Genomic DNA, 21,162 nt, shown 5'->3' with positions numbered 1-21,162 from the left:
AAGGTGAGTGAGAAGAAGCAACAGCCGGGGGGAGCGAATGAGAGGAAGAATGAGGGGAGAGAGGGAGACAGAGATTGAGAGAGTGGGAGAGTGTTTCTCTTTCCTGCTTATGCCTTATATAAAGGAAGCTGGCCTATGGTGATCAAGATCATGCGTGACCTTTAAGCTGATTGGTAGCATGCCCTCTGCACGAGCTGAGCACGAGCGCAGAAGCATGGGGCAAGCCTATAGGAGCAACTTCCTTATGCTAATGCCACCAAACCAGGAAGGGTGGTGCCCAGGAAGCGGGCGCCATCTTAGGGCGTTGGTCAGCCAGAGTGGAAGGGCGGTGTTCAGCCATAGTGGGACTCAGCCTTGGCCATAGGCCGGCCCCTACAATATGTTTTAAGGAAATTAGTAAAGAAATAGTTATATTTACACATGCATTTACATTTTGACACTTTTCATTTATTCTTGAAAATCGAGTTACCATCTTATATAATTCCCCTGAGAAGATTTCTCTGTTATTTGGTATAGTGCAGGTTTGCTGACACCAAATTCTCTTAGTTTTATTTATGACATTATTATTTGAAAGACATTTTCATAGTATAAAGAAATTGTACGTTGTATTAAAATAATATACATATTTTCAACACTTCAAAGATATAATTTCACTACAAATCATATTTGAAATAACACTGTATTACTGCATACCAAATTCCTTCCCCAATTTTCCTGATTACTAGTCTGTAAAGAATTAGGTAAGATACCAAAAAAAGTTTAGGGAGATCTGTCTGATACTCAAATTTTGAACATCAAAATGACATTTACTTCAAGTAAATTATTTGATTAGCTAATAGCTATCCTGCTAGGTGCTTTACACTATAATGTGATTTAGAATGGAATTTATGGTGTTTAAGTTTATGTTTACAGCATTGTGATGGACCCTGAAGATGGAGAGCGGTCAGCATCAGGGAAATAATGAACAAAATTTCAGGCTTTAGTGATTTACAGCTTTGAAAATTCAATTGAATATTTAATACTGTTTTCAGGAGTGACTATGTGATTCATTAAAGGAAGACCTTTGAATCAAGAAATAAATTTTATTGTATTAAGGTTTATTGAACTGTGAAGAATTAATAGGATCGAGATAAATAGAATAAGTGGATAGACTTTCTGGTTGGAAGAATAAGCAGAAGCAAATACCTGTGTGTGAGGAAGAATACATAGTTTGATGGGTGGCTGAGAAATAGCTTTATCCATTCAAAGTGTTTTGATTTGTCAACTCATTCTTGGGAGACAGTATCAGAAGAATGGTTTATTAACAAAAATATAGTTCACACAGGGGAAAATGACAGCAAACTTCTTACATGTCTACATTTTTTCGAACAGAAAAACAGTTACCTTACTTAGTTCATTGCTTCCGATGAGCTTCCTAAGTTAAAATAATAATGTTAACAGAATACAAATTAAAAGGATATTTTAGGTGTGTTACCACTGGGAGTGAAAGTCAAAACATTGCTCTTGATTTCAACTATTAAATTCTCCATTAGCAGCCCATTGTTTTGAATTTGGAATTGGTGTTTGCTTCATGAGTTTATTATGACATTTCTTTCATTTTAGATGCAAACTCAATCATCAGCTGATTGCTAATAATCCAAAGTAATAGTGAATTCCGTCAAATAATGTCAGTTGTTCCCTTTACACCTCCATCAGGTGCATCATACTTAGGTAGGTGTAGTATTCTCAATAAATTTACTTTCATAGCTCCATTATATATTGACTTTCAGAAATAAACAATGGAAATAATATATATATAAAATACATATATCATCTATATCTCTCATCTATATATCTATCTGATCTATACATTTTCTACAAGCTTTCATCACCAGCATTTCTCATGACAGTTTCTTCAGAATTTGAAAGATGATAGATATAATACAGGAAGGCTTTAAAAACACTTATTAGTGAATATCAGCATTTGCTTTCTGGAAACTACAAAAGACAACTGTACTTTTGAAAGCCTGAGGTCATGAAAAAGAAAATTTTGGAATATTACATAGACTTTTTTCTTTTAAGTTTTTTATTTTGCTATCATTAATCTACAATTACATGAACAACATTATGTTTACTAGGCTCTCCCCTTTTCCAAATCCCCCCCACATACCCCTTCACAGTCACTGTCCATCAGCGTAGTAAGATGCTGTAAAATCACTACTTGTCTGCTCTGTGTTGCTGGTTCTTCAAGAAAATAAACAAAATAGATAAGCCTCTAGCCAGACTTATTAAGAGAAAGAGAGAGTCAACACACATCAACAGAATTAGAAACGAGAAAGGAAAAATCACGACAGACCCCACAGAAACACAAAGAATTATTAGAGAATACTGTGAAAACCTATATGCTAACAAGCTGGAAAACCTAGGAGAAATGGACAACTTCCTAGAAAAATACAACCTTCCAAGACTGACCCAGAAAGAAACAGAAAATCTAAACAGACCAATTACCAGCAACAAAATTGAAGTGGTAATCAAAAAACTACCCAAGAACAAAACCCCTGGGCCAGATGGATTTACCTCGAAATTTTATCAGACATACAGAGAAGACATAATACCCATTCTCCTTAAAGTTTTCCAAAAAATAGAAGAGGAGGGAATACTCCCAAACTCATTCTATGAAGCCAACATCACCCTAATACCAAAACCAGACAAAGACCCCACCAAAAAAGAAAACTACAGACCAATATCCCTGATGAACGTAGATGCAAAAATACTCAACAAAATATTAGCAAACCGAATTCAAAAATACATCAAAAGGATCATACACCATGACCAAGTGGGATTCATCCCAGGGATGCAAGGATGGTACAACATTCAAAAATCCATCAACATCATCCACCACATCAACAAAAAGAAGGACAAAACCACACGATCATCTCCGTAGATGCTGAAAAAGCATTCAACAAAATTCAACATCTGTTGAAACTCTCTGATAAAACTCTCAGATAAAACTTCTGATAAAAAAACAGAAACATCTGATAAAAACTCTCAACAAAATGGGCCTAGAGATCAAGTACCTCAACATAATAAAGGCCATATATGATAAACCCACAGCTAACATCATACTGAACAGTGAGAGGCTGAAAGCTACCTAGATTTTTTAAAAAGATTTTATGAAGGGCAAAGTTGAATACAGGTCTGGGGAAGAGGAGCCTTGGGGAAGGGTAATGTAGGAATTTGAAGTTTATAACTGAATTCATCAAATTTTTCAAGGGAGAATATGCAGTGGAATCAGATAAGGGATCCAGTAATATTTATTCCAATTTACAAAGTAAGCTTTGCATGTTTGTTTGTAGAGATGGACTATAAATTTTAGTTCAAAGCCTATCTCTCTGTTCCAAGAAGCATTGAATTGATCGTTCTCATCTTCATTTCACTGAATACAGAAGATAAAGCATCTAATTCTGTTAGCTTTAATGTGAGAAAAAAAATCATAAAACATAATTTTAAATTACAGTGTTACTTAAACTGTCTGTGGTAAGGAGAAATGTCTCCGTCGAAATCATATACCAGGGGGAAAAATATGTTCTAGAGTAAGTGTTCCTAGTTTGATACTATAATGTTATCAAAAATTGTAGATTGAAGGTGATTACTTTTTATATCACATTGCCTAACCCACAACAAGGCAGTGAAGTAGGGAGCATATAGAAGGTCTGTTCTCTTGGCCACTTGCAATTTAATGTAACTGAGTAAAAACAGGATTGAATGATCTGTGGGCCCTGGGTGTATATGAGGCAGGGGAGGGCCGATGGTGACAGGCAACCACTGCCCCTATCCAGGTGAGGATGATTTTGGACATTTTACATAGGTCTGTGGCTCTGGAATGCCAAAGTGTCTTAGGAAAAATATTTACTTTAGTTGTTAAACATAGAGCACTATTAAGAATTTAAAAGTATTTATTATATTTAAAAGCCTCAACAGGACCAGTAAATCTGCCTGTAAAATGTTCTTTTTCCCATGAGCATGTCATCTAAGTAGAGCAGTCAGAACAAGGCATCAAAGGAGAGTGCGTGTTGCCAAAATAAATTATGCTGTTGTCAAAATATGACATGAACTTAGCCTGCAATATTTGAGGAAAGTAGTGTGAGAGGCAGGACCCAGTGAAATCAGCTGCAAACTGTGACAAGTTATCGTCTGTATGGTTGAGTGAGCCTTACTAATAAAGGTAATTCATTATGTAAAGTAACAGAATTTTATTTCGAGACCACACTGATTTAGTGATATTGAAAGGATGAATTTAGGATGCTGTTTGCACGGATTGTTTCTAGCATTGCTTACAGTACTCAGATTTTTTCACAACTGGGGAGTTTGGGGGAATCCTTCACTCCATTTTGTCCCTCTGTCTCCTTAGTAAATACCACCCCCTCCCACCATCTGCTGTAGGCAAGAAGTACAGTCCAGGTGCTCCTTCATCAGTGGAAACAAGGGTCTGAGAATTCAATATATTGAGGATATTGCATGAAAAATAAAGCAGACACTGATGTGACTCTAATTAATAAACATTCATTGAAGACTTACATTTTCTCAAAAACTTTGATAAACCTCTGGGATAGAAAATGAGTGAGATGTGTTTTGCCTTCAAGGAGCTCTCTGTCTGGTTTAGAAAACGTGCTATGCAAACAGTACAACCCAGTAAAAATAGAAGCAAATGTGGGTTTCTGAAGCAGGTTGGGAGTTACTAGTTAGACTTGGCAAGGGTGATTTCAGGGTCAACCCCCTGGAATTTGTATTTAAAATAAAAATAGTAATTTTCTAAGAAAACAAAGGATAAAAGATATCCCAAGATGAGGAACCTCCATAGGCAAAACAAAAAAAGTACTGTCACTTGTGAGTGATTGGGTTTTAGATGTAAGAGAAAAGAAATGGAAGGTCTAAGATGACACCTAGTTTCAGATGTTGATGTTGTGTGAAAAATGGAGTAATAAGAATAGAGAGGGTAGGAGGAGAACAGTCAGGAGAGGGGAGGGCAGGTAAATGGGTAACATAATGAACTCAATGTGGGTATTACACAAAGGATGTGGGTTATATCAGTCACTGTCATGGCAAGAAACAGCATACTCAGATTTGTGTTGAGGACAATATATAATGCAGGAATAATCTAAAAAGAGGTGGGTAGATTATAGATAAGTCAAAAGCTACAGTGAGTTACAGAGGAGATCTTAACAGCCCATTGTGATCACCACGCCTATGGGTAAAGGCAGGCAGAAATTACCTGAACAAGGAGACAGATCTTTCTGCAGAGAACCATTTGAAAGGTACTGTGGTCTTTGATTAAGAGACAATCAAACTTTGATAAGCTTTCTCAGGCAGCCCTGCAGGAAGGAAGCTAGGAAAATAAATATGCTGGCCTTATTTCTTTATCTCTTTTCTATCTATTGTTGGTATTCTCCATTAGTCAAACACAAACTGAGACCAGAAGCCAGGGAGCCACTGATGTTTTCATATCAGACAGCTACCTGGGACACAGAATAGAGCAAGAAATGGTGTGTGTTTATTTGGAGAATCCAACAGAAAATAAGTCAACTTTAACCTTTAAAATTTGCTGTCTAGAATAGCTGAAAATAAATACCATTTCCCAAGCAACTACTTTCTGATAAAATATATTTATAATGCTTTTTTTTTTTTAGAGTCACAAACTTCAATTTATTAAATAATTTAGTCACAGGGATGGAAGTACAGCACAGGCAATAGAGCTAATAATATTGCAATATATTTATGGTGACATAATAACTATACTTATCATGGTGAGGCTTTGGTACCATAAACAATTGATGGATCATTTTGTTGTTCATCTGAAACCAATATCATCATGTTTTTAATCATCTATATTTCAACAAAAACGTTTTAAGGAATAAAGGAAGAATAAAATGGCCAATAGTGTCTAAAGGTGAAGAAACAAGAAAAGTAGATTCACATCATATTCAGTTCTTATTCTCCTTAAAACAAACATTCCAACATGTGACTAATTATTCAAGAAACTATGAGGTCACAAAACTTACAGATGATTGAAGCTCCTATTCATAGCAACTCCTTTAATTAAAAAAAATTTTTTTTTTGTTATCATTGATCTACAATTACATGAGGAACATTATGTTTACTAGACTCCCCCCTTCATTAAGTCCCCCCCACATACCCAATTAGTCACTGTCCATAAGCATAGTAAGATGCTGTAAAATGACTACTTGTCTTCTCTGTGTTGCACAGCCCTCCTCATGCCCCTCCCACATTATACATGCTAATCGTAAGGCACCCTTTCTTCTTTCCCCCCTCTTCTCCCTCCCTTCCCACCCATCCTCCTCAGTCCCTTTCCCTTTGGTAACTGTTAGTTCCAAGAATGGTTCTGTGATTCTGCTGCTTTTTTGTTCCTTCACTTTTTCCTTTGTTCTTATATTCCACATATGAGTGAAATTGTTTGGTACTTGTCTTTTTCTGCCTGGCTTATTTCACTGAGCATAATACCCTCTAGCTCCATCCATGTTGCTTCAAATAGTAGGATTTGTTTTCTTCTTATGGCAGAATAATATTCCATTGTGTATATATACCACATCTTCTTTATCCATTCATCTACTGATGGACACTTAGGTTGTTTCCATTTCTTGGCTATTGTAAATAGTGCTGCAATAAACATAGGGGTGTATCTGTCTTTTTCAAACTGGGCTGCTGCATTCTTAGGGTAAATTCCTAGAAGTGGGATTCCTGGGTCAAATGGTATTTCTATTTTGAGCATTCTGAGGAACCTCCATACTGCTTTCCACAATGGTTGGACTAATTTACATTCCACCAGCAGTGTAGGAGGGTTCCCCTTTCTCCACAACCTCGCCAACATTTGTTGTTGTTTGTCTTTTGGATGGTGACAACCCTTACTGGTGTGAGGTGATATCTCATCGTGGTTTTAATTTGCATTTCTCTGATGACTAGCGGTGTGGAGCTTTTTCTTTTCATTTGTCTGTTGGCCATCTGAATTTCTTCTTTGGAGAACTGTCTGTTCAGCTCCCTCTGACCATTTTTTAATTGGATTATTCGCTTTTTGTTTGTTGAGGTGTATAATGCTTTTTAATAATACTGGAATTAAGTTATATATATATATCTTAAGTTGTAAATATATCATCATATTCATAGTGTGTTTTGTTCACATATACAGAACTGACTCCCTGAAATTCCCTTTGTGGTGTCTCATGGGTCCATGTTAGGGGCAGTTTATTCTTGTCTTGTGAAAATTTATTAGGTTTGTTCCATATGTTTCAAGCTGCAACATACCTACTTTGCTATAAACACTCATTTACTGTGATTTAAATAAATAGCAATTATTTTTGACATGATTCTAATTTTAAGCGGAATATTAAAAGTAAAATATCAAGAAAATTCTATGAAATTCTGTTTGTAGGAACAGTACCAGATAAAACACAAACAAGTTAGTTTTTCTGCTATAACAACTATATGAAAATTATTTTCATGTATTGTCAGATACCCAGTGCCATAAGCACTTCTGTGACGTGATGCTGTGTACAGAGAAGCAATCATTTGTCAGAATTTATTGTAGTCTAGAGAATCTGCTATGAAAATGCAATTTCACAGGAAGACTCTGAGAACAAATATGGAAACTTCCATGAACTTGATATTTATGGATCACTAAAGCATTATGCCATTTCTTGAAACCATAGTGTAGTAGTTGGTGTGAATTACTCTGTCTGGTATCCAGTGCAGTTGTTTAAAAACAAAGAAGGTATAGAAGACAAAAGAAATGTTTTCACAGAATGAACCAGTATTGAAAAGTTTATATTTCTTGTAAATATTTGCTAAAAATGGCAAGTCACTTCTGAATGGGTAAGAAAGTCATAAAATAGACAATGTTCAAGTACTTCATAATAATTTGAATTAATTATGCTAGAGCTTTAAAGAACAGCTGAGGGACAAGGTATCAGAAGGGACTCGGGAAGGAAATTAAGTTAACTAATTAGCAAAGTTTGAAAACCTTACATTATTACTGATTTGTTGAATGTCCAAACTTCTCTTTTCAAAACAGTTATGTTTTGAAAGGAATTACTGAATTTTCCATATCATAGAAAAAACAAGGAATTATAATTTATTAATTATGTAGGAAACAGTATGGTGTAATAAGGGATTTATTAAACTGAAATTTAAGAGTTAAAATCCTGATTCTGAAACCATAAGAGTGACTTTGGAAAAACCATATCATCTCTCTGGCCCTCATTGCTGATATGTAAATTATTCCAGGTGGACATGGTTAAATTATATCATCCATTTTAGTTTTACTCTTGATTCATATTGACTTTATAATCTGTTCCTAAAACATACTTGTTCAGATATTTTAAAATATCTTAAAATGTATAAAAAGGATAATATAATCTTTATTTTGAGTCTTCTTTTATGTTTACGATTATCTAGGAAGTATTTCATAATAAAAGCTATAAATGAATTTCAACTCTTATAAACAGAGTATACAATTCCTTTGCACATTAACAATAAATGTGATGAAATGTGCTTATAATCTAATAAGAGACTCCTTCCTTAATGGCTTAGTGAGATTTAGACAGTTTGTTCCTAAATGTCATTTCACATACTGATTTCAAGAAAATCTCCCACGAATGTTTTAGAACAAAGGGATTCCTGAGCCTCAACTCAGACATCGTTAAGTCAGTCATGTATGGTGTAGTCAGAAATGTGTAAATATAACAACTGCCCCTGATATGCAGACATGTTAGAGAATCGTCTTTCAAGAACACTGCCATTTACCATTATCATTTACCACCACCTCATCACTACCACCACCGTCAACACTGCCATGAGTGTAATATACTGGAATACTATCCAGACAGTAAAACTTCACTGGGAAGGTACAGAGACTCTTCCTAATCTAGACACTAAATGTAGCAAACAATGTCTGGGAAATTGCAGATCAAAATCTCAATGGTCCCAGAGACTGCCTAGCTGATCAAAGTTTTAACCCCTTGTTGAGCACTTAAACATCTTTAACTTAATACAGGTTGCACTGCTGCTGTTCTCATGCAAACATGGTTTCAAGCAGTATTTGGATTGGAATGTATGAGAAAGATCCAAATTCTATTCCCTAGAATAAAAGTAAAGTAAAAAAGAAAGAAAAGAAAAGAATACTTCCTGACTAATCAGATAAACTAGATATAATGGTGGATCAAGTATACAAAGATGAGACCACTAGCAGGGCTGGGTAAATTATGTAGCAACTGTGTTTACTGCTTTAAGATACAAGTACAACTTCCTGAAACAAACATATGTAGTAGATCAAGGATGCAATTTCCTGTAACAAAGATACTTTCCTAGTCATCACAAACCTCATGATATTCCATAAATTTTTATACTTTGAAGACTAAATAAAACTTTTTAGTTAACATTAATTCTCATAGCAACAATAAAATAGTAGGCATTTACAGATTTAAACTTAGAAAGACCTTCACCCTCTCTAGCTGAGCTATAACAGTGCTTTATATTTTTGTGATCATCAGAATTAAAGCATACTTTGCCCTTTTTTTTGGTAAAACTAATAGAAAATAGATAAGAAGGGAAAGTCTTACTACTGCTTTGGTAGGAGGGTCAGTTCAAAGGGAAATTATCCTCACTTCTGGCAGTAAGCAGATACTTTGTATGTTACAAGAATTAGGATGGTCAAGAGCAAGAAATATTAAGAACAGGAGTGTGATATTGGCAGTGAGCAAGATATCCCTCTCAGGTTCATTATAACTTATCTGTTTTCATAAGTAGATGTGTATGAGTAAGGAAACTGGGAAACTATGTTCTACAATTTCATATTTGGAAAGAAAATGGTTAGTTTAGGATGAACATATGATTTTTTTTTTGTCATCTGAGGGTTGCAGAAATCCTTAACCTTTAACTCTTTCAAATACTGATGAGAAGTATAGTAACAAGTTGATTAACTTAGTAAGATAATTTTCTCTTACAGGTTTTCCTTAATTACAGTAGTGACCTTCAGTTTCTTCTAATGTTAATGTCGAATTAATCAATGTTCTAATCTTATAATTTATTCCACAACCACTTTATGCATAAATAAGTAAAACTGAGAGAGTGGGGGAAAATTAGCTTCTAGAATCTGATTCATTCATTATGTAGTCATTAAAATATTTAGTAAATAAAAAGCAGCAGGAAACACAGATCAACTCACCTCAAGTGTTAGTTACCAAATGTTACTTTATACTGATGCTCTGACTGTAATTCCTGGCCATCCATCATCTCACCACCAAATTTAACAGCTTTTGTAGGCTACGGTGACTCTACTACAGTGGTTAACCATAATCTTTTACACAGGTTATTCCAGTATTCATCTAAAAACATCCAATAGCAAAGAAAAGCATTATTGAAGTACAATTCTCATGCCACAAGATTCATTTTTTTATAGTTTATAAGTCAGTGTTTTAGTATATTTACAAAGTTGCATGACTTTTATGCTGTGTACTTTTAGAACATTTTCACCTCATAAAGAAACCTTGGACCCATTGCTAGTAACTCTCCATTCTCTCCTCATCTTCCCAATTCCTGGTAGCCCGTAATCTATTTCTATGGTGTTATCTATTGTGGAAATCTCAGATAAATTAAATCATCAATATAGATCTTTAGTGACTAACTTCTTTCACTTAACATAATATATTCGATGATTAGCAATGTTGCAAATATACTGAGACAGGAGGTTGTGGAATGGGTAGGCATGACAGGGCGGCCCCAGTAAACTGTCAATGAAAACACCAATAATGGTCAACAAAAAGGGGAACTAATGCACATAGTCAACAAAGAAACCACCAGAACAAGCAGAGAGAGAGAGCCAAGAAAACCTTAAGTCTCACCCCAGCCCTAGCAACAAGGCCCTGCTAATCAGGTAGACTTCCTCCTTTCCAGTACTTATAAACACTCAGACACTGCAGCGCCACCTGCATCCTGCCTGGAGCCTTCCCTGATTAGCAGGAGCCTTTTTCCTTTCACTCTTCAGTAAAAGCTTTGCTAGTTGTTCTGTACTCTTCTCCGTTGGCTTCATTCTTTGTTGCCTCTGAGACATGATCCTGAGAAAAACAGCATCTCAGCCAGTAACATCTGTCAGCCCCACCAGTGTCCTCTCTTGGAGCCCCTCCCGATTAGCAGGAGTCTGTTCTCATTTAAGCTTATCTTCCTTCCTTTACATTAATAATACTCTTGTCAGTTGCTCTGTGCTTTGGTCTGTTGTTCTCATTTTTCATCACCTTCAAGACGGGATCCTGGGGATCAAAGAGGAATGGTAACAGTATCAATATTTCATCCCTGTTTATTGCTGGATAACATTACATTGTATGGATATACCACATTTAATCCATCCATTCATCACCTGATGAACATTTGTTTCATTTCTTGGTTATTGTGTGTAATGCTGCTGTGAACCATACATGTATTTTTGTGTGGATGTAGATTTTCATTTATATTGGACATATATCTAGGAATGGAATTGCACAATGATTCTGTGTTTAGTATTATGTAGAACTGAATGAATGTTTTCCAAAGTGTCTGTAGTATTTTCCATTCTGACTAGCAGTATACGAGGGTTTTAATTGGTCAGACCGTCATTAACAATTGATGCTGCTGTTGTCAGTGATTATGAAGGGGGGTGTCACTGTGGCTTTGATTGGCATTTCTCTAATTATCAATGTTGATCATTTTTCATGTGCATATTGACCATTTATATATATGTTTTGGAGAAATACCTATTTAAATATTTTTCCACTTTTATGAATTGGGCTGTTCATATTTTGTGCATGAATATGCATGGAATTTTAAGAACACTACATGTATTCTGGATATAAGCTCCTTATCAGATATATTATTTGAAAATATTTTCTTCCATTCTGTTGTTTGATTTTTTCATTTACTTAATGTTATCTTTTGAAGCACAGAAGTTTTAATTTTGTTAAATTTCATTTAATCTTTTCTTTTTCTTCATTTGTACTTCTGGTATCATATCTAAGAACCCATTGTCTAACACAGCATCATGAAATGTTTACACTTAGATTTTCTTTCAAGAGTTTTATAGTTTTAACTCTTACATTTACGTCTCTGATCCATTTTGTGTTAATTTTTGTATATAGCCTGGGGTAAGGGACCCAGTTCATTCTTTTGCATGTGGATGTCCAGGTGTTGCAACATTTTTCAAAAAGACTTCTTTCCCAGTTGAATTAAATTAGCACCCTAGATGAAGATCAGTTGGCCATACGTGGAAGCATTTCTCTTTGGTGTTTGAGTTCTGTTCTGTTGCTCTGTGTATCTGTCATTATGCTACTACTGCCCTCTAGTTACTGTAGCTTTGCAGAATCTGAGGAAGACTACATTTGTTGCCATTGCCCTTTATGGCCTTCCCTACTTTTTGGAGATGATAGCAGTTATCTTAATACATGAGAATAAATGTTGTGTACTAATGATTTGGAAGCAGAAAAATAAAAAGAGTCTGAAATTTTGGTGACATATTTGAATAAATGCTCCTGCTCTGGACACGTAATGCCAGATTACTTACTAAGTGAGACAGTGTCTTATGTGTTTAAGTTACTTTCTCAGTTTTTCTTTGTTTACAGCTCAGTATACCTCCATACATAAACCCTTCAATTCATTCTCATTATTCTTAGGATATATTAAGTTAAAACATTGATTAGAATGTCTCAGGATTAGTCCTATTCCTAGTTTTCCAATCTCATTCCTCACTTACTCGTCCCTCATAATGGGAGCTCTGTCCACACTGGCCCCTTTTCAGTTTCTTGCATGTGCTGTATCTTGCCTGCCTTTGTACGTACTGCCCCTTCTGCCTGAAAATTGCTTCTCGTTCTCAAACTTTGTATCATTAATATTACTCATCTTCATACCTCAGTTCAAAATTACTCTCTTGGAAATCTGTCTCTTCAAATAAGTTTCCCTGTCACATACAGTGAAAGTTGATTCTTTCATAGATTCTTTCATCACATTTCATAAATGTGAAATTATGTAATTTCACATTTCTATGATTATTTAATTAATGTCCATCTGTCCCATTAGGCCATAAACTCTCTGAAATTAGAGCCTGCGTTTCTTCTTCACTGTTGTTTCCCCAGCACATAAATCTGTGTCTGGCATGTAGAAAGCATTTAATAAATAATTGCTGAGAGAAAAGAAATAGAAGATATTAGACTCCCCTTGGAGATATCATTCTCCTTTCTTTAGTTTCCTATTTTCCAAGTTATTAATCTTCCCTATATATCAAGTTTTTATTTTTTTACAGCTTTATGAAGGTACACTTGACAAAAATTGTATTCATTTAAGATGTACAATATGATGTTTTGATATACATTGTGAAATGATTGATACAATGAAGCTACTTAATGTATCTATCATCTCACAGTTACAATTTTTTTTATGTGGTGAGAACTTTAAGATCAATACTCTTAACACATTTCACATATACCACCAAGTATCATACCCTGTATTATTAACTACAGTCACACAGATCTATACATTAGATGTCCAGAACTTATTCATCCTACTTAACTGAACCACTGTACTCTTTGACCAATATCTCCCTATTTCCCTCCACCCCAGAGCCCCTGGAAAGCACTGTTCTACTCTCTGCTCTCAAGAGTTTGGCTTTTTAGATTCTACATATAAGTGAGATCGTACAGTATTTGTCTTTCTGTATCTGGCTTATTTCACTCAGCATACTGTTCCCCAGGTTCATCCTTGGTGTTGCAAAAGAGATTTTCTTTTTAAAGGCTGCATCTATTTTTAAAGTTTCAGATTATAAATGCTATCATAACTTGCATTCCCAGGGAAGGAGAATCTGAGATGGAATTTAGCATGCAGGACTTTTGGTTAGGGAGCATCTGAGATCATTACCTTTGTAAGTGAGTGGAAAGAAAGAATGGGCAGCTGAAGAAGTCAACATGAGTTGTGGTCTAAGCCAAACAATAGGTTTGAACTGTGCTCCGTATTTCTTGGGAGGTAAAATGGCCCAACAGAGAATTCTTAAATCAGGCTGAAATGGGCCTGCTTTTTACCTTCTAGCATCTATCAATAATTGGATGTCAGCTAGCTACTCAGGGTTGTCAAATCAGATTGTTGTGACATCAGAAGCATGTTCAGCTTGGGTGTCCCCGAGAGCCTCTTTTTGATTAACTTGCTCCTGAGTTTTTTCTAATGCTGCATGAACTTCCACTGAATTTCAGGTATTTCACCAAGTTTTCTTTCTTTACAGTAGTGGTGTTACATAGGGCAAGTGACGAAATGTGTGTTTAGTTTATTATATGTATTGAAATTGGACAAAATCTATAGCTTTAATCTGCAATGGACTCTCAAACAATATATGCAGAAAGATTATGGTGAGAATCTTTAGAAAAGTACCTGTGAAGGGAGGAAGTGAGATGTAGCATAGGGAAAATTTAATTGTGGAACAGGTGCCACAAAGTCTTCAGCCAATCCCAGAGGTAATATGAAGCCAGAATGGCCCCTCAGAATTGTACTAATTTAAGAAAACAGAGCGCTGCCTCTCCTTCTCCACATCAACCGCTCATTGGATGAGGCTACCTCCTGGAGTGGCACAAATACCTGGGAGGCAGCTCTTCTGAGTCATCTCCAAGCTCCTACTCTTGCCACACTTCAACAGACATAGCAGCTAACCTTGCCAAATGTACATTGGGTTTATATTTTCTGTACTTAGAATGTTTTATTACCTTTCTTTCAAACTTAGAATAATAACCAAACCCTTTGGTAGAGTCTGTTTGTTATCTGGCTATACTGCCTTATTTCAGTTCTTAGAATGTGTCAAATTCTTCCTAGCTATGAGGCCTTTGAACTTGCTATTATTCTGCTTAAAAAAAATGTTGCAAAGCATAGTGTTTTCCACAAGGAATTAAATGGAATCGTATTTTAAGCCCACCTTTGCTCTTGTGATAAAATGGAGTGCCAAGCTGAATTAAGATAATAAGGATTTCTTGATTCTGAAATAATGTTATCTGTTTTTTGGTTAAAAAGGTTCCTTTTAAAATGTTACTAGAATAGATTGCTCATACTAAGATACAATTTTTTTAATTTTTAGTATTGTTTTTTAAATGAAAGCATCCTCTTATTTAACTCACTGGGGTGTACTGTTAAACTTTGAATAAACAAGCTCTAACCAGTTGGCCTCTTTACAACAGATCCATTAAAGAGATTTCCTTTTCTCTATTGATGACTTTTCCTTATGCTCAATAGATAAATATAATATATATATAATATATAATATAAATAATATAAATATAATAATATATTTCATAGTCCTAAATGAAATTGGCTAGTATGGATTCTTATTACTTTATAGAAATAAATTTTTCCTGCCAAAGGTAGTATTTCTCATAGATCTTAATCACAGTCGGTATTTGCATTCTAACTCAAGCTGCTTGTGGTGAATGGGGCCTTTGTGTGCTTTCCAGTTCCCTTGACTACCCATTCTTGTTCTCTCACTGTGACTGTGTTCCACACTTTCTGTGTTGCTCCTCTGCTTTCAGGTTTGATTAAAGAACGACGCTGCAGGGTATGGGGCCTGATATACAGCCCCCACTGAAGGAGGCTTCTGATGCAGTCCTGAGGTGCAGAGGAGTTAATTCCTATGAAGTGAACTTCAAACAGTGGGGAATTGGAGATGGGAGAGAGGCAGGTAAATACATTTCTCTTCTTTCTTTCTCCCATGGAGTGATGTTTCCTCTCTATAGTCCAAATGGAAAAATCCACGGACCAAGTGGATGCACCTGCAGAATGGCCTGCTCTGTCTCTCCCGGAGTGTGGTACTTCAGTTGCCACCAAGGCCATGCATCATTTTTCCTGGTCTGACATGTTCTTTTCCTGTTTCCTCACTGTCATACATTTGTAACTGCCGGATGAAGGCCAGTGCTCTACTCCTTGTTTTGGGTTCTGCTGTCTACTGGCTTTGAGCTCTGATTTGAAGCATTGTTGTCTCCATGGTGTTTATTTGTTGTATAAATCTTTGGTCAGTTTTTTGCAGAGACACTGTAATATGAAGTGAGTGAATGATAATTTTAATGAGCTAATGCATATTTTAGGTTTGCTTTACATGCTTATCTTTTTAAATAAAAAAAGAAGTTGGCGTAAGTAATCAACTTGGAAATTAATCTAAATAATACATGTGTACTTGTCCTTTCTGGAGATGTTTTTCAAAATTTTTTTTCTAGCTCTAGTATCTCACTTTAGTTAGGATCCATAAAAAAAAAAGCAGAAGAGGTGTAAAACTGTAGTTAATAATTGAGATTTGAATTATGACAGCCACTTGCTTCCTGAGTCTCTTAATCTATTTGCACTCTACCCCTGCTCCCCACAATCTGTATTAATATAATTCTTTATACATATTTTTATGTACACATTTTGTCATGATTATTTTACAGAAAACATGCATGTCTACTTGTCATACTTTTGCTTTTCTTTCTCAATATTTTACTCTCTGTTTTCACAGGCTTAACTTTTTAGATTCCACAGACAGAGTCATTTCAGTATTGATGCATTGACACTTTTATTTTGATGGTATGAACCCTCAGGAGTGAAATTACTAAATCAAAGGGTAGACATTTCACCTGTCATCTCCTTAGCAAAACATCCTGCTTTTATTTGGAAACAAGAGGCTACTCACTACTGTATTCAGTTCTTAACTCCTAACTTCCTATCCCCTCCTTTTGGTTTTTGTGTGTATATTAATTTTTCTCCCCAACCTGAATGCCCCCTTTTGGCTTTACAATAAAAGTTGGTTCCTGTTACCACCCTGCCCTCAGCAGCAAAGCTGGGTTTGATCAGGCCAGGACTCTGGAGGCAGTCTGACCCTTCACTCTCCGGAAGTCCGCCTTGGGGCAAGACACTTCATCTTCCCTGGGTCCCAGTTTAATTGTTTAAAAAATGTAAAAATACTGTCTTCTTCAAGAAGTATTATAAGAATACTTTTTTGCCATTGTCACTCTTAAGCCGCTCAGACAAGTGGAATAAGCTTGAGACAGGCCTAGTTTTATGACTCAGTTTCATTTATCATTTGCTCTTATTGTGGCATGGAGTACATCATGATGTCTGCAATTTCAGATCCTTAGTTTATAAATAGGAGAATTTATATGAACTTAGTATATTTTATAATAGCATGCAGAATAAAAATTAGAATTTCTTAGAAATTCAATAAATCCAAGTTTTTGCCTTGTTCTTTCTAAAGAGTGGGATGTAGTGAATTCTGGATATTTTGGTTCTGATCAAGGACAATGACAAGGCCACAAGGTGGCAGGAGCACTCAACAGGCTTTATTTAGGCGATTCCACCAGAGGTGTATTTCCAAGGGAATGGGAACATTATGTCCACATAAAAACCTTAGTATGAATGTTCATAGTAACCTTATTCATGTTAGTCAAAAGTTGGAAACAATTCTAATGTTCATTAACTAGTGAATGGATAAATAATAGTTGGTATATCCATATAATGAAAAGTCAATCAGCCATAGAAAATGAACCTAGTACTGATATATGCCATAATATGGATAAATCTTGAAACATTGTCCTAGTGAAAGAAGCTAGTCACAAAAGCACATATATTATGTGATTCCATTTATATGAACTGTCCAGAATAGGCTAAATATATAAAGAAAACAGATTCATTATTGCCAAGAGGTGTGGGAGATGGAGGAAATTAGGAGGTGACAGCTAAAGGTATGGCATTTCTTTTTGTCATGATGAAAATGTTCTATAATTGTTTGTAGTCATCATTGCACAGTTCTGGTGAATATAGCTCAAAAAAAATCTTGTATACTGGAAATGTGAGAACATTTGCTATGCATATCATATTTCTATTAAGCTGTTAAAAACACAATAGAGAAAATCAATTAAACCAAAAAGTGGGTATTTGAACAGACAAAGGGAAAGTGACAAATTATTATGTAGAAGGTAGATTTAAAAAAAAAAGAGAGAATACTCAAGTTACTGAAGTCAGGCATGAGAAGGGACATATCATAATTGAATTTACAGAGATCAAGTGGAGTAAAAGGGACAGCTTGAAGTTCTGTTGTTGAAAGGTCATTTATTTTCAGCATGCAAACTCTGCCACAAATGTTATTCAAAGTGGAAGTCAGACCTACTCTTAATTTGGTCATTGGGTTTGATGTAAGTAAAAAGCTCTTTTAGAGTTCTGGGATTAAAGAGTGCATGAGTTCCACTAGAGGTTCCACTACGAAATAAACACAGTAACCTCAGCCTCTGTAGTACTGTTAAGAGAATTTACATGTGTAACTGTATTATTTAATTTCTGTGAACCACTGCATCAGTGGATAGGAGGATATATAATAGAGCAGTATTTTGAATAAAGAAATTAATAGATTTTGATGACCAAATGCATAAGGGACAAAGAGAAAGAGGAAAAATCAAAATGACTGATGAATAGCAGGTAGTTGATACTGTCTGAATAATAGCATCTCAGAAATAAATGGGAGTATCAGTAGGGAAATAAATCTAAGTTTTCCTTTGAAGAAGATGAGATTTTATAACTTGGATTTGAATTTATTTTAGGCTATTTAAGCAGGTTATTCCATCAGTGGAAAATGTAGGTAGGTATAAAAGAGTCCTTGATTTTTTTTAAATTTAAATTCCAGAACATTACATATAAAAGTAAATGTTAAAATTATAAGAGTTGGTGAGCTTCCCATTGGATTTAGTGTAAAAGAATAAGACACAGCACACCAGACTGAATTTTGAAGGAATGCCCAAATTTGAAAGGAAAAGATAGGAAATGCTACCAAAGTTAGACAGATAGGAAAATTACACAGATTATATTATTTACAATAATCCAAAGAAATGTGAATTTAAGGAATTGTGTGAAATGATTGCATTAGATCAAATCAAGTGAAGCATATTAGGAAAATAAAATTTCGGAGGCATTTTAAATAGTGAACATATATTATTAGAGTGGCAAGAACAGAAGTCATATTGATTTAAACAGATCTTGTGAGTTGTAAAAAAGACCTGAATCAAAACAGGAAGTTACATGCATATATACATGTAAGTTCTATTGTGTCCTATATTTTTCTTCACTTGCATCTGGGGACATTTTCACATACTTCTCTGGCCATCTCACTAGCTACTTCTGCGATCCCTATATGCTGCCTTTCTTCTGCTTGCTTCCTCTGCTAGCCACGCTGGGCTTCCTGCTGTTCCTCAGTCATGCCTCGTACCCTCCACTTTCCAGGTCTTTGTATAAGAGATGTTCTTTGACTGGAGTACTGATTTGGTACTTGAATGGTGATCCCCTTCTTTTAAAATGTCACCTCTTTGGAGAGTCCTTCCCTAAAAGCTCATATAAAACAATATCTCTTGCTCTGGTCACACTTCCTATGCTCTGTATCTGCTTTATGTTTTTCTTTATAACTCAATGATCCCTGACATCATATACTTATTTTTCTTTATATTTATTTACCTATTCCTTCCACTTTTTAGAATGAAACCCCTTAAAAGCCAATGATTCTGTGTTTCTACCACTCTGTATCTGACATTAGAAAAGTGTCTGCAAAGTAACTGGTGCTTATTGTGGCTTGAGCTGCATCCCTCCCAAGAAAGTATTTTGAAGCCCTGACCACTACTCCCAGTACCTCAGAATGTGACCTTATTTGGAAATAGGGTCTTTGCAAAGGTTACCAAGTTAAAATTAAGTCATTAGGTGAACCTAAACCTAATGACTGGTGTGCTTATGACAAGGGGACATTTGGATACAGAGACATACAAATACAGGGGAAAGATAATGGGAAGACACACAGGGGGAATGCCCCATGAAGATGATAGATTTGAGTAATACAGCTACAAGCCAAGAAAAAAACAAAAAACAAAGATTTCCAGCAGACTGATGTTGGAGGAGCTCTCCTAGCTCTCCTAAGCCCTACTAAGGTCCAGGTTCTTGTCTTTGTCATCAGAAGGAATTCAAAGACAAAGCACAGTAAGCCAAGAAGCAAAAAGGTCTAATTTAAAATTAAAGTGCACAGACAGAAGTGCAGGCAACCTCAGAGGAGAGAGAAGAGGTTCATTGAAAGGATTTAGGGTTTGGGTTTTTATAGAGGTTTTTGAATATGGGTGGGCATAACATATGATGTATACAGATGATTAATATTTCCTTTGAGGTTTTGTATTAAGAATAGCTTGTCAAAGGAATCATGCTGATTTGTATCTTGACATTCTTTACCCATCAAAGCTAACATATAGTTTCCTTTAGAGTCCGGAGCTCTGTTTTCTGTCCTGGTTGGCTCTGGAGGTTTGTTCTGTGTCTTGGATGCAATGTCACTTAATTGATTAATGTAATTGGAAGAAGGGAGAACAACATGTTAAAGGTTAACTTAAAGAATGAACTAGGCCTTTGTTAATAGGCAGAAAAAATACTTTATTTTAGTGGCATGACACTTGTTCCATGACCTTGTCCCTAACTCAAAACTCCCAGAAGCTAGGAAGAAGCTTGGAATGATTCCTTACAGGCTTAACAAGGAATACTGACCTGCCAACACCGCAGAATTCTAGCTTCCATAACTGTGGTACAACAAATTTCTTTTGTTTTAAGCCACCCAGTTAGTGTATTTAATTATGGAAATCCTAGAATCTAATACAATGCCCAATAAAAATTTATCAAATAAATAACTGAATGAGTAAATATGAATTCTGTAGGCAGACTTTGTAAAAAAATGGACACAATGTGAACTTTAAAAAGTTATAAATCACTAGGAAAGAAAGAGCATGTGGAGGAAAGGGTTGAAGGAAGGAGGGAGGTAGGAAGAGAGAAAAAGATAAACCTATTCTTAGTGCTATGGAAATATCTGGTTGGTCATGAAGATGAAGAATAAAAGGACCTTGTTAGCCTGAGTCAACTAAATACGTTTCAAGGGTCCGAAGTTTTTTGTGAATGAAGAGGAAAGTGTAGATGATTATTTCTTGTTATAATCCAGAAACTAATTCTGAGTTAATGTGGCACATATACTGTGGTACTTTCAGGGTTGTGGGGGAAAAATAGTTTTAAAAAATGCCATTTGAATCTGAAGATTACTTTGGATAGTATGGACATTTTAACATTTTCTTCAATTCATGAATGTGGGAT

The 21,162-nt window shown here is 35.5% G+C and overlaps 1 protein-coding gene across 11 annotated transcripts in view; it reads left to right on the top strand.

The window, feature by feature from the left end:
• LOC130684907 (uncharacterized) overlaps nt 1-21,162 on the top strand; it is a 317,150-nt gene that overhangs the window by 164,415 nt on the left and 131,573 nt on the right. For 9 of the 11 annotated variants that reach the window (XM_057507506.1, XM_057507508.1, XM_057507509.1 and 6 more), the window contains one exon: nt 15,570-15,718. The exons of 1 other annotated variant lie outside the window; for it this stretch is intronic. In XM_057507506.1, coding sequence (XP_057363489.1) covers nt 15,598-15,718 — 121 coding nt within the window. In that variant the 5' untranslated portion in view covers nt 15,570-15,597. Of the gene's footprint in view, nt 1-15,569; nt 18,073-21,162 lie in introns of those variants that run through there. One more of the 11 variants, XM_057507512.1, reaches the window with a different exon arrangement.

This window comes from Manis pentadactyla, chromosome 9 (assembly GCF_030020395.1).
Source record: "Manis pentadactyla isolate mManPen7 chromosome 9, mManPen7.hap1, whole genome shotgun sequence".
Classification (NCBI taxonomy): Eukaryota; Metazoa; Chordata; class Mammalia; order Pholidota; family Manidae; genus Manis; species Manis pentadactyla.
The sequence above is the reverse complement of the archived record's forward strand: the minus strand, read 5'-3'. Positions and strand labels throughout refer to the sequence as shown.